Genomic DNA, 17,396 nt, shown 5'->3' with positions numbered 1-17,396 from the left:
AGATATAAGATGATGGGTACCAGATAGGATATATAACGGAAAGGCTGGTTTGTGGTCTTGTAACCTGGGGACACATAGGTTTGCATTGGAGCTGAAGACATGAAACAGAACTGCACTGTGCTTGGGCTCTGGCCCTCTCCGTCACTCCCTCTATTCCATGTTGTGCTCTGTGCCAGAACAACCCTGTCCTCCTTTCCTGTCAGTTTGGGAGGAAGACTTAGGCCTTTCTTTCTCTGCGGCTCAGGTGGAAAGAGTATACTCCTGCAATCATTCATCCTTTATCTCTTCCCGATTCCAGGAAGTCTCTGGCTGGTACCACATCCCTACTCGTATTCACAGGATGTTCACGAAGGCCTCACCGAGCGCTGGAGAAATTGCGGGGAAGAGGGTTCTCTCTTGTATACCTTTTGGAGCTTCCCTAAGTTTACCCCCTACTTGAAGGAAGTTTCATTGCCTCTACCTTCACAGACTACCCTTTCCCTTTCCCCCCTGCTCTCTTTCTCCTGCATATCTCTGACATCCCCCTAAAATCCCTCCGCCACTCGGTTCTCCGCCATCTGATCAACACTGCTAAAACATGTGTACTGGTCTTGTGGAAGAATCCTGATCCTTCCAGTGTCTTCAAGGTTGAGGATACTGGGGGAGATTTATCAAACATGTTGTAAAGTGAAACTGGCTCAGTTGCCCCTAGCAACCAATCAGATTCCACCTTTCATTTTCCAAAGAGTCTGTGAGGAATGAAAGGTGGAATCTGATTGGTTGCTAGGGGCAACTGAGCCAGTTTCACTATATACCATGTTTGATAAATCTCCCCAATTAAGCGTATAGAGGGCCTCACGGCCCAGTTTTATGATTGCTCCACGCTTTTTCTGGACCTGGTTATATTGGGACCAATTTACAGAAACAGGTGAATGCAAACCTCTGTTAGCTCATTGACGTGGTCTACTCCACACACACACCCACCCCCTTTTTTTTTTCTCCTTTCCTCTCTTCTTCTCCCTTTTCCTCCTCCCCTTCTTTCTCATCCCAGCTTTAAAGGGGTTATCCAGCGCTAGAAAAACATGGCCACTTTTCCCCCTACTGTTGTCTCCAGTTCAGGTGCGGTTTGCAATTCAGCTCCATTTACTTCAATGGAACAGAGTTAAAAACCCCACCCAATCTGGAGACAACAGTAGGGGGAAAGTGGCCATGTTTTTGTAGCTCTGGATAACCCCTTTAATGCAATCATTCAAGAAGAAGAAAAATTCTGCAGTTTGGCTTGGCCAAATGGGTGTGTCTTTTGAAGTGGGTGTGGATTCAAAAGGGGCATGTCATAATTATCTTCAATTTATGTTACCGCGGCTAAATGTGCCATGATATTGATTTAGGTAATTATTGCCCAATATCTATATTTTTTTCCCCTCAGGTCAAGCCTCTTTACAATTTTTTTAAACAGATTAAATGGTGATTGCTGCTTGTAATTATAGTTCACACAAATAAAAACTTATCAAATAATATAAAATATTTTGCAAAGACAATTTATTTAATTTTTTTGTACAGATAGTGTCATTAAATGCCCTTTAATATTCTTATATTGCAGCAGTGAGGAAGGACAGACTTACTTATTGCATAATGATAAGGCTTGTTCTAGAACCAGGCTGTTAATAATATTTATTGCACAGAATGGAAACTTATAAGAAAATAATGATCTCTTTAAATAATGTGTGATTATTATGGTGCTATATATCTTTTTAATTTTTTTTTACTATTTGATAAAGGCTTTTTATGGGCAAATCTGACATTCTTCTGGCAATCCTAGGGGCTTTGTGTGGTGCTCTCCCCATCATGGAGGCACCCCGTGGCAACAGGCTAGAGATATCTGGCTATCCCGTGTTTTGAGACTCGCAACTGAGACTCCACAGACTCTTGTTTTGCATATTTAAATTTCAGTTCAGTGAAATTTGAGTTCAGTGATTACTGTGTTTTGTTGGTTAATTTGTCATAGCCCCAACTACCCAGTATCCTACTCCACACTGACGAGGAGCAAATACCCTGAAACGGCTGTCTGTGCATGGATGCCTAGCCTGGCAAGCCCTTGTCATGATCGCAATACTCGTACCTTGAGTTAGACATTAACAAAAAGGGGCCACCCTGGTATTTCCCTATTTATGTTCCAATACTCGCAACCGAGTGGGACTTAAGGGGCTATTTATCAGGGTGGTGTGGTGCTCTCCCCATCATGGAGGCACCCCGTGGCAACAGGCTAGAGATATCTGGCTATCCCGTGTTTTGAGACTCGCAACCAAGACTTTACAGACTCTTTTTTTGCATATTTAAATTTTTGGGGGCATCAGTGGAGACTCTTGATTGAGTACTTCATCTGAGTTTTTGTTCTCCTTGAGTTCAGTGATTACTGTGTTTTGTTGGTTAAGCGCCTGGCTGCCATGAAAACCTACTGGCACCCTGTCATCATGTTGCGAAGGGGCAGTAAGACGACAGAAGGAGCTACTCACTCTCTATAAAGCCCCTCAAAACAGACTTGTCAGGGACATGTCAAAAGTTGTGATTGGCCAGATGCATACTGTAGCGCACATCTCCTCTTCACCATCAATCATCTCTTTTCAGTGGTACCATAGACAGAGCCACCTCATTATCTTTCTCGTTTTCCTAATCGTTGGGGGTCTTGGTTTATTTATAAACTAAAAACCTGAGTAAAATATGTTCCATTTTTATTAATGAGTAGAACTTGATAGCCTCAAGAAGTAGCATGTTCTCTTGTGCACATTTTGTTTTGCTATCTTATTTTAGTTTCCTATAGAATTTTTACAAGAACTGGCCATCTTATAAATAACAATTGTTTTGTAGCTAAACTAAACAGGGGATCAAGCCTCATACAGCATTCTAGTCTATGGAAATATAGATAGGAGCCTGTCTCTGCCCGAGTTCTGTGTTATACTGCTTTATATAGCCAGTACAGAAGTGGAAGAAGGAGCCATAAATTAACTGGGAAGCACTCGTTTTTGTAGCTTATGTGCTTCCAAGTATAAACCCAAGAACGTATTGAAAGTATAACAAAGAGTAAAAGTAGAATACAAAGTGTTGTTTTAAACGTCCTTTATGCCTAAATAATGATTTTATTGCAATATAATGACTTGTACATAATCATTCTTCCTATGTGTTTGCGTCCTTTTATTTCCATGGATTTCGAGTAGAGCATTTTCTGTAGATCTAAGAGAATAATGATGCATAATTTTACTCACTGAGCATACGGCCTAAGAATCCAAAACAGTCTAAAAACTTGGTGCACAAAGCTAAACCTCTTTTTTCTACACCTCATTAAACCAAACTGCAGTGCAAATTAAACCATTGTTTACATCATTAAAACAAACCTCACTTTAAACCTCACTTTGAAAGTGCTTTGTTTTTTTTCCCCTACAATAGTTGGAATATATTATGGCTTCATTTCCCCGGTACACATAAACTTCTGTTTGTGCCCAGTTTGTATTTTAAATTCTCCATTTGCATATCTAAAGTTAAAATTCCTCAACAATGTGAGCCTATGGTCACACACAGTAAGAGACCAGCCGGGTCATGGAACGACCGGTCTCAGAAAAGATCATCCCGGCCGGTACTGCAGTATTGGCCGGATGATCTTTAGCGCCACTGAGCTCTGATGAGGGCGCATCCGTGCGCGCCCACATCAGAACTCCCCACAGCACACCGGAGCCGCTCGCTCCATCGTGTGAACTGAGAGGGCTTTCAGTTTTCTATGGCACCGCTAGAGATCCCGGCCGGAGTGTATACTATGTGTATACATTCCGGCCGGGATTCCCTCAGCCTGCAGCACTACGTAAGTTGAAAAAACGGCGGTGATTTCTGAGGAACCTACGTAGTGTGAAAATAGCCTGACAATGTAAGACAGTGTGTGTAGTAGTTAGATTGCAGATAATATTAAATGTGCTAGTACTCAAAGTGCAAAGACACTGTAAGATTATGTCCAAGCAACATCATTTTTGGCCATATTTTGGCCTTTTCTTCAGATGGTCATTGTGTGAAGCCTAAATACAGTACCATTTTGCCAAATATGAAGCCAAATGTACCTGGTTATTTTTTCCGTTCTCATGCCTGAAGCTTTCCCATTCAAGTTTAATGTACTTTGTGCAGTCTCCAACTCATGCTGTACAGAAAGATCAGAAACAATGTGAGTAAATATTACTTTACTGAAAGAGTAGTAGATGCCTGGAACAAACTTCCAGCAGATCTGGTTGGTAAACCTGGAATAACAGAATTTAACCCTTAGGGGACACAGCCAGTTTTCATTTTTGCATTTTCGTTTTTCCCTCCTCGTGTATGTAAGGCCATAGCGCCTGCATTTTTCCACCTAGAGACCCAAATGAGCCCTTATTTTTTGCGCAACTAATTGTACTTTGCTATGGCAGATGTAATTTTTGCCTAAAATGTGCCGGGAAACCAGAAAAAAATTATATGTGTGGTGAAATTGGAAAAAATAAATGTTTTTTTTTTTTATTTGGGGGGGGGGGGGGGGGGGGTTGTTTTTACTATGTTCACCCTGGGGAAAAACTGACTCGTTATATATGTTCCTTAAGTTGTTACGATTACAATGATATGTAACATGTATAACTTTTATTTGATTTGATGGCTTGTAAAAAATTAAAACCTTTTAAAGAAAATATATGTTCCTTAAAATCGCTCCATTCCCAGGCTTATAGCGCTTTTATCCTTTGGTCTATGGGTCTGTGTGAGGTGTCAGTTTTTGCGCCATGATGTGATCTTTCTATCGGTACCTTGATTGCGCATATATGACTTTTTGATCGCTTTTTATTACAATTATTCTGGATTTGATGCGACCAAAAATGCGCAATTTTGCACTTTGGGATTTTTTTGCGCTGACGCCATTTACCGTGTGAGATCAGGAATGTGAATAATTAATAGTTCGGGCGATTACGCACGCGGCGATAGCAAACATGTTTGTTTATTAATTTATTTATTTATTTTTATTTATAAAATGGGGAAAGGGGGGTGATTCAGACTTTTATTAGGGGAGGGGATTTTGTGTTATTAAAAATACATTTGTCTTTTACTTTACACATATACTAGAAGCCCCCCTGGGGGACTTCTAGTATATGCACTCTGATCTCTCATAGAGATCCATGCAGTATAGTTATACTGCATGAATCCATGAGATCGGTGTTCTATTACTTTTGGCTGCTGCAGCCAAAAGCAATAGAATGCCGAGCCGGGATCAGCGCCATTATGGAGCAGACCCCGGCCCGGTATGGATGCAGGGATCGCCCCCCCGCAATCGCGCCGCAGGGGGGCAATCCCCCCACTAGACCACCAGGGATGTATAACAGCAAGTATTTAGAAGCAGCTGTCAACTTTGACAGCTGCTTCTAAGTACTTAATTAGCGGGCACGGCGATCGGACCGTGCCCGCTAATAGCCGCGAGCCCGGGCTACATGCGGCACCCGGGATCGCGGCGACCCCCCTCTGAACTCCCATAGCGGCACGAGGACGTTCAATAACGTCCTGGTGCAGCTATGGGTTAAACTTGTCTGGGATATCTATCCTAAGATAATAAGAAGGGGAATATTAAAAGAACAGACTAGATGGACCAGGTGGTCTTTTCCTGCTGACAATCTTCTATATTTCTATGGCAAATGTAGGGATGCAACAGAATAGCATAACATGGAGTAGTTATAGCTTTACCTTTCAACTTGTAATAATAGAGAGGCATGCAGGTAGCTGTATATAAAGAATAGGGATGGATTATTATGCTGCACTAGTGGTGCAAACAACTGCTCCGTATTGCACAAAAACTATGCAAATATTTGCCCCCTTCACCACTCTTGCCAGAGAGGCGGGGGAAGGACGGGGCAGTGGGTGCGAGCACAGGCAGACGTGGTGCTGCCTTATCACGTGAACAACAGCTTATGGTGGCTCACTGAGGTGAATTACAAGTGCTGACGTAAATTTCACTGCACAGGGAGCTCCGTGCTCATGGGATTTATGTTGGTGCACTGGTGGGAGTAGGTGATGCCTGTCTTGATAAATCTCCCCGATTGTCTATGAAAGGGAAGCGAAAACATGGCAAACTATAGTCCTGTACATTGGTAATTCTGCTAACACCAAGCCCTAGCAATATATAAACAACTGTTCTACTGCATTGTGGTATCATCTGGCATTTAGGCACGCTTGTATGTTTTCCATACGCTAAGATAACTCCTTTAACATTTAAACATAAAATCTACTTGTATTGTATGCAGATCCTATTCACTGTAGGTCAAACAGTGTTTTGCTCAGTAATTAACTAAGCTATACCTACTGTTTTCATGCCTCCTAATATTTGTGGTTTGTTTTTTTTAAGGTAATGGTTTTCGTCCATGCCAGGAATTCCACAGTCCGTACAGCGATGGCCTTGAGGGAGCTAGCAAAAAACAATGGCCACATTTTACATTTTTTGCCAAATCAAGGCTCAGATTATGGTCACGCTGAAAAACAGGTAAGAGCTGAATAATCCACCGTTACCTTCTTCTTGACCTTGTCAGACGTGCAAAATGTGTTCCCTGGATAAAACATGAGTTCATTTGTGGATCAGTTTAACTCTTTGCAGCTCTTGAGAAGTAAGGGACAAATATGCTCTAGTTCTCTAGTTTTTTTATTTTTTTTATAGTTTGCTGCTGGTTTGTAGAGTTGAATGTTTTCATCTAAGAGGTTGCAATTAGCATGGGGCTTCATGCCCTACTTAGTGCCACTTGTATCTCTAGCCTGATTAAAGATTGAGTATATTTTCTTATCTCTCCTGCCAGTTTATCCATATAAGCATGTTAATGTAAAATTACATATTTAGCAGAATCTATTTTAACTCTTTCAGCAAGGATTGCCTTGTTGCTGTTAAACTAGTAAATAGTATTTTTAGCCAAGCTGCTTTTTGTTGACAAACCTGGCTTTTCGTTTGTGACCACATTTCTTTAAACTTTGTTCTCCTGGTAAGCGTTACTGATGTTTGAAATTTCTGCTACAAACCTGCTGCATGTGAACATACTCTAATATAAGGTTACCACAAGCTCTCTTGGTGCCAAAGGCGATGGCATCCATTGACCTCCCGCTCATTGCTTTCATCATCTTGTGTTACACCAATCTCTAGCAGTGTTGTCTATACCACTGTTTATAGAAATGGTATTTGTTAAAGGGAAAAGAAGCATCTAACCTGTTATGTCCCTATAGCGCACAAGGTGTTGAAGATGAAGGTCATTTTCTTACCTTAATCCTCATCGATGTTTTCAGGAAATTTTTTGTTTTTTCCTATGCAAATTAGCCATTTTGGTGCACTGGGGGCACAACCGCTTCCCTTACCAATCCTCCCCACCCATCTGACCCCTCCTAATGAATATTGGGGCGGTGTTCTGCAGTGACCGCACTAAGGTTCTCATCTCTGCAGAGTGCCGGATAAATATTCATTAGAAGGATAGGCCAGTTGGTGCGGATTGGCACACTGAGGGGGATAGTCCTGCCCCACCTTATTACACAAGAAAATAAAAAAATCTAGACACTATACAAATAGGCACATCAGCCACCATATATTACAGAGTATACAAAGGTAGCTTTATTGGTACACAACACCACAAAAAGACTTTGTTAAAACAATTTAAAAACACACATAGGTTACTATGGATAGCTGGACATGATTATTCACCAACCCACTAGGAAATTTATACAATATTTTTGCTCCACATGGTTCAAATGAATTACAATTGTATATACTCAATTATGATAAACCGTAAGGCAAGCCTCTTCAAATAGATAGAACACAATAATAACAACAATAAATATACTGACAATGATTCTATTGCTTATAATAAAGTGCTATACTGCATCTACAAAAAAAAGCCCCCATAAACACCAATAATATAAAAAGTGCATAACAACTAACTATGTACAAACATATATAGTGCATACAAGCCAAGAAGGGAAATGCACATAAAAGGGTCCCTAGTCACACTACAATCATGGGAGAAAAAGACCTGGCGCAGACCCCTGGCTTTTAATCTGCTGATAGTTTTCTATATACATTTTTCCATTGCTTTAAAGTGTCACTGTCGTTATAACTTTCAAACCCTAAATCAACAGTAGATGAGATATAAAGCAAGTTTGCAATATACATTCATTATTTTTTTGTTATAATGCTGTAAAACAAAGCTGTACTTACCAGAAATCCAGGTCCAGTCTCCTGAAGGCAGATTTTTAGACTTGTGCTGGATAAAAAAAAAAGAACAAAACACAGGAATTCCGGCCAGTACAGAGAGTCACAGCTCAATGTGTCCGTCAGTCACATGACTGCCTTCTCTCTGTGAGCGCTCAGATGGCCAGGGATACACAGGACTTCCTGTTTTCTGACTCTTTGAGAAAAAAAAAAAATGTCAAAAAACAGGAAGTGCCATGTTTTCCATGATCACAAAAAAAAAATGTAAACTTGATTTATATCACATCTACTGTTGATTTAGGTTTTGAAAGTTATGATGACAGGTACACTTTAAATTAACTGTCTTTTGGTTGTGCATGGTATTGCAGTTTATCCCTTCTGAGTATGGTGCTGTTTTTGAAAGAAAGCAGCCCCATTTTTCTAATCTAATCCCATACTACCTCTTTAAAGAGATGCAAATCATAGGGGGGTTTACCTTCATAAAGTTTGTTGGGAGACTAACATATTGTTATGATTGTTATTCCTTTGAGAGTACGTTGCTGAACCAGGTAATTGTATTCCGTGTATGAGATGCTTCTAAGCGTCTGTGTCTTTAATTTGGTTATTTCCCATGAGAAATTGCAGGTTTTCACTTAGAAAGAAAACGTGATTACTACACGAAAATATATGCATAATTCTGTGACTGTGTATTTCATGCATGTTAAGGGAAAAGTAATATTTTAATTTTGGCCTTTTCGGTTGGAAAATAGTTTTCATTTTTATCCATTAGCCGTGGAATTAGTGTTGAAACTAAGCTGCATATATATTACTGCTCCATATTTATTCCTCACAAATTAAAATTTTCTTTTTTGCATCATTACACATGTCGGCTAAATGTTGTAGCACTGTCTGTCTAAATATTGTGTCTCAGGCAAACTTTCTCCTTAAAGTGAGTATAGCCTTTCATTTTACGATAGAAAATTAGGTTTTTACTACAGATTTGATTGTGATTTCTTAAATTTCTTTACCCCCTTTAAGATTAAATTGATCTGCGTACACTGTACCCAGTTCAAATCTGCTGACTTCAGCAGGCTCGGCCCAGTGTCTAAAGTGTATGGAGGCCTCCTGACTTGTGCCAGGGAAGAGAAGAATCAGGCATGTTGAATTTCAACTGCCTGAACCCATTGTTCTCAAAGATTAGAGATGAGCGAACCTCGAGCATGCTTGAGTCGATCTGAACCCGAACTTTCGGCATTTGATTAGCGGTGGCTGCTGAAGTTGGATAAAGCCCTAAGGCTATGTGGAAATCATGGATATAGTCATTGGCTGTATCCATGTTTTCCAGACAACCTTAGAGCTTTATCCAAGTTCAGCAGCCCGCGCTAATCAAATACCGAACGTTTGGGCTCGGATCGACTCGAACCCGAACCCAGTTCGCTCATCTCTATCAAAGATATAAGCCAAGTGAGTAGTGTCAAGCGGGCCTGCCGAACCGTTGGAGTTCGGCAATGATCTCCAAGCCCGAATGCTCAGTATTTGATTCCCTACAGCGTCAGACGTTGGATGTCACCCTAAGGTGTCCTGGAAGACACAGATACAGCCATAGGCTATGTTCACAAAACATACTTTTTATGAAAAGAACAGCCATTGTTTTCAATTTAAACAACGGCTGTTCTTTTCATACTGCAACAATTTGCATTGATGTCAATGCAAACATCGGCTATTGTTTCACACATTTATTGAACAACGGCCGTCGTTTGCATTGGCCTTCGAAATAATGAGCATGTGAATTATCTCCGTCCATTGTCAATAGACTTCAATGCAATTTTTATTCAAAATTATAGCCATTGTTTGATCCTCAACATAACGGTCGTTATTTTGTGTGCCTAATAACGTTTATACTTTGTGGAAATAGCCATAGGATGTATCTATATTTTCCTGGCAGCCCTAGGGCAGCATCCAACTTCTGCAGTAGTCTAAAATCAAACACTGATCAATCGGGTTCGACAATTGTTGCTGAACTCAAACAAATTGACAGCTGTCTAGCAGTGGCTCAAACCCCCCCCCCCCCCCCTCACTTCATTGAGAACACATGAATGGAATGTTTCGCCGTATCGAATGTATGGGAAGACCACTGTCACTGCAGTCGCTAATTGGCTGAGCAAGTACTTTTTCACGGATCTTGGTGTACCAGGAAGGCAGTCGAAAATAATATGCTATGAGCGGTGGGGATTGGTAAGTATTAGAGATGAGCAAACCTCGAGGATGCTCGAGTCGATCCGATCGTTCGGCATTTGATTAGCAGTGGCTGCTGAAGTTGGATAAAGCCTTAAGGCTATGTGGAAATCATGGATATAGTCATTGGCTGTATCCATGTTTTCCAGACAACCTTAGAGCTTTATCCAAGTTCAGCAGCCCCCGCTAATCAAATGCCAAACGATCGGGTTCGGATGGAGTCGAGCGTGCTCGAGGTTCGCTCATCTCTAGTAAGTATACATTCTTATTTCCCTGCACCACCCTCCCCGCATTGTATTTTTTGTTTTGTCGGACTTCTCCATTAATTTAATATTTTTTTTTTATTTTTATGTGAAGTATAGCTTCAGCATATTCCCCAGCGCCGTACACACCTGCATCATAGTCATGATCTTTTACAGAGACACTTTTTTTTTCTCTTTCGGGATTATGTACTTAATTCAAATACTGTAACATAATCTAAATAGCTCCATTTGAATAATCTTTTATATGAATTACTAAAATGTAAAGTGCACATATAAAGCCACTAATGAACTGAGCTTATCTAAAGCCGTGGAAATATTGTCATCTGTTGTGCCAGGTATTTATCATACTAAAAGTATCGAAAACAATGGGAAGATTTATTAGAGAGTCATCCCCACTGTTTTGTGCAATAGCTTGGACCCAGTCCAAACATCTGTTCTTAAATAAAAATTCTCAATTGCTGGAGACAAATACTCGGAATGTTAATTTGTGCATATGATTTGTACATTTATAATTGAAAACAAGGAGCGTGAAGCTGAAAGTTTGCAAGAAGACGAAAAATGTTTTGGCATCGATGCGTACCTGCCCTGCGCCTGCCTGTGCCGTTACTGAGCTTCACAGCATGAGCCATTACATTAATTCCATTGTAAATGAGTTGTGCTATTTGGGTTTTGTCTTGTCATTTCCATTAAGTAAAACAATTACTTGAGTGTCTCTTTTATATGCCACTGGTAAAACATTTTTTTTTCCCATTCTTTGATGTCTTTGTGGTACACATATGTTGTCTGTGCTTAGTAACTAAAAATATAAATGTTAATAGACGCTCTTGACATGAAGTAAGTGATCCTGCTGTGAAGCTCTTGTCCTAGATTTTCATACCTGAGATAGCATAATGAAATATATCTAAACTGACCAAACATATTACATTAATGTTACCTCAACCCACCAACAAATAAATATGTATGGGGGCCTCCCTAACAGCAGTCAGGAATGGAACGGGCATCTGGATTTCTACATGTCAGACTAGATAAGCCTGTGCCAGAGGGGGTCTGGTAATAGCTAACCCCACTCCCCATTCAGAATGTATTAATACGCTACCAAGCTTGCAAGTATATTAGGGAGTCAGGATAGATTTGTTTGACCAACAACTATCTGACGTGTATGGCCGGCTTGAGTTTTATGCTCCATAGCTAGCGATAGGTGTCCCCTACTGGTGTAACCTTGTTCTGCATAAGTGTTTCCCTCCAAAAAGGGCCTTTAGTTGGCCTATGGGATGCAAAGCAGATTGTTTTAAAGAAAAACTATCATCAGGGTTATTCTGCTGAACCATGAGCAACATTAAACACTGAGGGGTTTTCTCTGTACATTAATATGATTCACTCTGAATTGCTGTTGCATTTTAGAGGGATAATTGTAATGAAGCTGGCCAGGAATAGGGCTTGAGTCATTGGACAGTCCCCAGAGACGTCTGCCTACTGGCCCAAATTGACTGACCTCTCCTTATGCACATAGTGAGAAATATATCGCAAAAGGTTGGCAGAGTGAGGAGAAGCCGTCAGAGGATGCCCCAGTGATTGAAAGTCCTATTCCTCGCCAGTAGGGATGGTCCAAACCGAGTTCGGTTCGGGTTCGTACAAACCTGAGCCCTTGGTAATGATTCCCGCTGTCTGCCCGCTACGTGGAGCGGGCGGATCCAGCGGGAGGGCCACCTGGAAAACTGGGATACAGCCATAGCCATAGTCGTTCCTACTGCTGTATCCGCCCGCTCCACAGAGCGGGCAGACAGCGGGAATCTGCTGCCGAGTGTTTGGATTCATACGAACCCGAACCACAGCAGGTTCGGACCATCCCTACTCGCCAGCTTTATAACTATGCTTCTATTGACATTTCAGGGTCAAGAAGAAGCTACAAAGTTGCAGATACTGCCTGCCAGGGATTTGTTTACATTAGTTGTCTCAGAAATTGAGGAGGGGGAAATGGAGTGAAAAGCTCACACAGAGTTTTGTGTGTCTTCAGCAGTAAGCAGGAACTCAGAACTATGGGAAAAAGACTGAATAGATAACAATTATCTCACATGGGCAGCAACATATGAAAAGCTATGTTTGAGCAGAATACTCCTTTAACTTAAAGAGGATGTACCATCAGGTACATCCTCTTTAATATGACCCACGGATAGAATGGCGCCGTCACGGGGAAGCTGGTGCTGCAGTCTGTTTTTTGAACCGCGGCCCAGTTCCTGTGTACAGCACAGTTCTATCCACGGGGGCCGGGGCTGAAGCACAGAAGGCGGGCCAGCCCGCCCCTAGTGGGAGGGAATTCTCTCCCCTCTATGATGCGGCTCCATTAGAATCAATAGAGCTGCATTATAGAGGGGCAGGGGATTCCGCCCACTGGGGGTGGTCTGGCCCACCTCCTGTCCTTCAGCCCCGGCCCGGTACCCCTGCATTGAACAGTGCCGTACAGTGCGGTTCAAAAAATGGACCGCGGCACCGGCTTCCCTGTGACAGCCCCATTCTATCCGTGGGTCATATTAAAGAGGATGTACCTGATGGTACATCCTCTTTAATGTCTATATGTTTATGTACATATATTTGGTTAATAATGCCTAATCACTTGGTGAATCTAATAATATTTTTCTTATTCTTATACTGCACTTATTAACAAAAGCAGTTTTAGTGAGCACCAAGGAGTTTACAGTAACATAAATGTTTGTAAGTGGCATATTTCAGTTCATGACTTATTAAAATCCTGAAAGTGGGACATATACTCATGGTAAATTCAGTGAACATCCTTCTCTGCCTCTTGGCTAAAATATTGATACCTATTCGCTTGACTGAGCACTCAATTTGTATTCCTGAGAGTCAACCATATTCAGCTCGTGTTAATACAGTTTAACACTTATTATTCATTTTATGTGGGAAGATCAGAACCTTCCTTTGTATAAATTTGACTGGGCAGTGTAGAAATTAAGGTCATTGTAATATTTTATTTCTAGGTTTTCAGTTATGTATGGTTTAATAGTAGAGCAAAAGTAGCATTTAAAGTAGTATAATGTAAGTTCTGACCAGGGGCATAGCTAAAGACTGAGCCCTGGTTTAGAAATCCATCTTCAGTCCCTGCCCCCTTGGGAAACTTCTCTACATGGAGCCTGGCCTTAGCCTGTAGTGACTTTAAGCTGTGTCACTGGCCATGTTCCCTCTAGGTCTTGTAGCTCATGAGTGGGGCACTTAGGGATCTGAGGACTGTTCCCTCTGAGCAATAAAGAACCGCATGAAATAAATACTGTATTAAAAGGAAACTGACAGAATATATATGTATATGTACTGACAGTTAGCGGTTACTTATGAAGGGTCCTATTACCAGGGCTGTGGAGTCGGTAAGCCGCAACTCCGACTCCAACTCCGACTCCTAAATTTTATCAGGACCGACTCCAACACCTGAATTTTATCAGGACCGACTCCAACACCTGAATTTTATCAGGACCGACTCCGACTCCTGCTCCTTCATAAATGGCTGGTCATATACCAGGGGAGTTATTTATCACACTGGCTCAGCAGCTTTTCTCTAATGTCTTACATGTACCTGGGGTGACTTCTGAGGGAATGAGGAAAGATATAAAGCAGCTTCTCCTGTGTGTGCAGTGGATGCAGCCAGTCTCCAGCCTCCATTTCCTGAACTACTCACAACTAGACTAGATGGAGCAGGTGATCTTTTCCTGCTGACAGTCTTCTATGTTTCTAACTAAATATTCACCATACACACAGAAACACTGCTAACAATGCCAGATCACTGTAATATAGAGGTCAGACATAGTGATATAGAGAGGGGTCACACATAGTGATATAGAGATCACACGGTAATATAGAGGTCACACATTGATATAGAAGGTCACTGTGGGGGCACGCAATAGCACGCACACACACACAGCCTGCTGCAGCTATAGCACCCATACACAAAGCTTGCTGCAGCCATAGCACACACACAGCCTGCTGCAGCCATAGCACACATACACACAGCCTGCTGCAGCCATATCACACACACACAGCCTGCTGTAGTCATAGCACACACACAGCCTACTGCAGCCATAGCACACACACACACACACACACACAGCTGCAGCCATTGAACACTAAAGAAAAACACACAATCTTTTCCCAGAGAGAAAACACCACACTGAGGACAGAGGTTACAGCTACACTACTTATGTCTTCTCCTCCTCCTCTATATTACACAGGATATCTCCATATTACACTGCAGTCATCTTGCATCCAGGAAGAGAACAGCACAGATATCCCCCCCCCCCACACACACACACACAATGGAGTCTTCAAGCTCAGAAACAAACTGCCAAATAGTGAACGACAACTTTTCCATGACCCCCCTTATCTAATAGGGCCAGTGTCCTATTACTGATATATTCCCTGACCCCCCCTTATGTAATAGGGCCAGTGTCCTATTACTGATATATTCCCTGACCCCCCCCCTTATGTAATAGGGCCAGTGTCCTATTAGAATGTTGCTCATAATATATATTCAAGAGCAAAACTTGTAAAATTTATATAAAAATTCAATTCTACATTTTATAAAGATTTTTTTAAAGCTGGAGTCGGAGTCGGTACATTTTTTTCCGACTCCAACACCAGCCAAAGCTAGCTCCGACTCCAACTCCACGACTCCGACTCTACAACCCTGCCTATTACACAGGCTGATGGGGCCAGATCAATACTGTAAACGAGTGCCGATCTGCTTGATCGGCGCTCGTTTACTGGGCCTATTACACTGCTCAATAATCATTTAGGAAGGGTTGCACAGACATCATTACCGATGTCCTTGCAGCCCTTGCTTAAACAGTAGAAATGACCTATCCACGCTTCAGGACTCTGCTTCTTTCTGGGTCCCGTGCGCTGCAGTTTTCAGAGTGGCCTGTCTGAGCTGACGGGCCGCTCAGCCAATCACTGGCCGGGACCAGGTAATGTCTACTGTTTGCAGAATCGTCAGCTGCCGGCCGCGCATCGCTATTACATGTAGAGATGCACGGTCGGTGTTCAAGTATTTTAGATTTGGACCTAAAGCAATGATCAGCCGACGATCGTTTCATCGGCTGATCGTTGTCTCTATTACGCTGAGTAATAATGGGCCAAATCAGGCTGATTATTGCTCTGTGTAATAGGGCCCTAAAAAATCTGAGTTCCTTCAGCTAAAGGTACCACAGACCGCATAGAATACATGGTAAGACAATGGTTTACACCATCTTTTGGCCGCTGCTAGTAGCTTTAGAAGGAAATTCCTAGTGATTGGTTTGCTTTAAATAGCATCCTGGTTTAAAGGGATATTTTGCTATAAGAAAATTGTATTTAAATAAATCTATCACCCCAATACACACAATTTTCTAATATAGAATCTTCAGTAATAGTACTGGCTTCTGCATGCTTTTGCATGATTCACCTCTGAAATTAAGTTGAAAATAGGAAATCTACCAAATGTGTATTGTCTAAAGCTCCCTGACTGCCCCCTCTCTGCATAGACAACGTATCATCGTCTGATGCCATGGGAGGTTTGGCTGTATCGTGTCTCCGAGCTGTAGCCTCTCGCCCCACCCTGGGTGTTGTCACACATACACACATATATATATATATATATATATATATATATATACTATAAATGGTGGGGTTACAGAATGCTGTCTTGTGATAAAAAATGATACAGATAGAGCAGACAGGGAGTAAAGGCAGCAGGTGCGGCAACCTCACTGACAGTGTAGTATTCCCATTGGTGATACTAGAAACATCATTACTGGTGTGAATAAACCTCACAATTTACATTACAACCGCTGTCTCATTGCCTAAGGATTGTATTGTGTGCTCACCAGCTGATCAGCAGAGATGCCAGTTGTTGGTAACCCATTGATCAGCGATTGATGATCTCTCCTATGGATAGATCTTCACTCATATAAGTCTGAAAAAACAAGACAGGGTGGACTGCAGTGCCAGGACAGTATATCAAGCTCAGGGTAATTTACATCTGGCGATCTGATCACAATGTACAAGTATCTGAGAAATATACATGTGAATATTTTACGTGTGTTTTGGACCTAGTGTTATTGCTGTAATTACTGGATAGATGTTTTTCACCTTCTTCATCACTTTCTATTCTAGTGTAGTGTTTACCTGTGCTCAGCTGTTCTGTTTTTCCCTTTTGTAGTTCTCATTCTTCACAGATGTTCCTTTATCTGTTGTTTTTTGTCCATTCCCATCGTACAGTTTCAGCCTGACTTCTTTCCACCTTTATTTTCATTTTGATTCTTTTGCCTTTTAGGTATTGTCTATTCCTATTTGTCCTTTACTGTTTTTTTTTTTTTTTCCTTCCACATTCCGCTGCTCGCCTCGCACCAATTTACTTGCTATCTGATCTCTAAGACCCGTGCTCGGCTTCTAACAGTTTAATAGTCAGCAGCACTGCACCCTGTGTAAGTTGGAAGCAAGGCGGCTCATACTTACTGCTGGAAAAATTGCTTAGCAGCAGAAACAAATGATAATGTTGCTCTACTATTACGTGTCCGTCCTTCAAAACTCGGAATGTCTAGGTAGCCAGTGGCAAATCTGCTTTCCCGTATGATCATTGTCACAGCGCTGGACTAGGATCTGAGCTCATTGCCATGCAGACGTGTAATGGAATAAGTTGAATTGACCAAGGGAAGACATTGTCTTTTAGGATGCAA

The 17,396-nt window shown here is 41.6% G+C and overlaps 1 protein-coding gene across 4 annotated transcripts in view; it reads left to right on the top strand.

Annotated features, from left to right (window-relative positions):
• Window positions 1–17,396, top strand: part of ASCC3 (activating signal cointegrator 1 complex subunit 3) — a 522,423-nt gene that overhangs the window by 291,962 nt on the left and 213,065 nt on the right. For all 4 annotated transcript variants that reach the window (XM_069974770.1, XM_069974767.1, XM_069974768.1 and 1 more), the window contains one exon: window positions 6,368–6,502. In XM_069974770.1, the coding sequence (XP_069830871.1) occupies window positions 6,368–6,502 (135 nt within the window). The remainder of the gene's footprint in view (window positions 1–6,367; window positions 6,503–17,396) is intronic.

Source organism: Dendropsophus ebraccatus, chromosome 6, assembly GCF_027789765.1.
Source record: "Dendropsophus ebraccatus isolate aDenEbr1 chromosome 6, aDenEbr1.pat, whole genome shotgun sequence".
NCBI classification, from domain to species: domain Eukaryota; kingdom Metazoa; phylum Chordata; class Amphibia; order Anura; family Hylidae; genus Dendropsophus; species Dendropsophus ebraccatus.
This window is presented reverse-complemented; position numbering and strand designations above follow the sequence as displayed.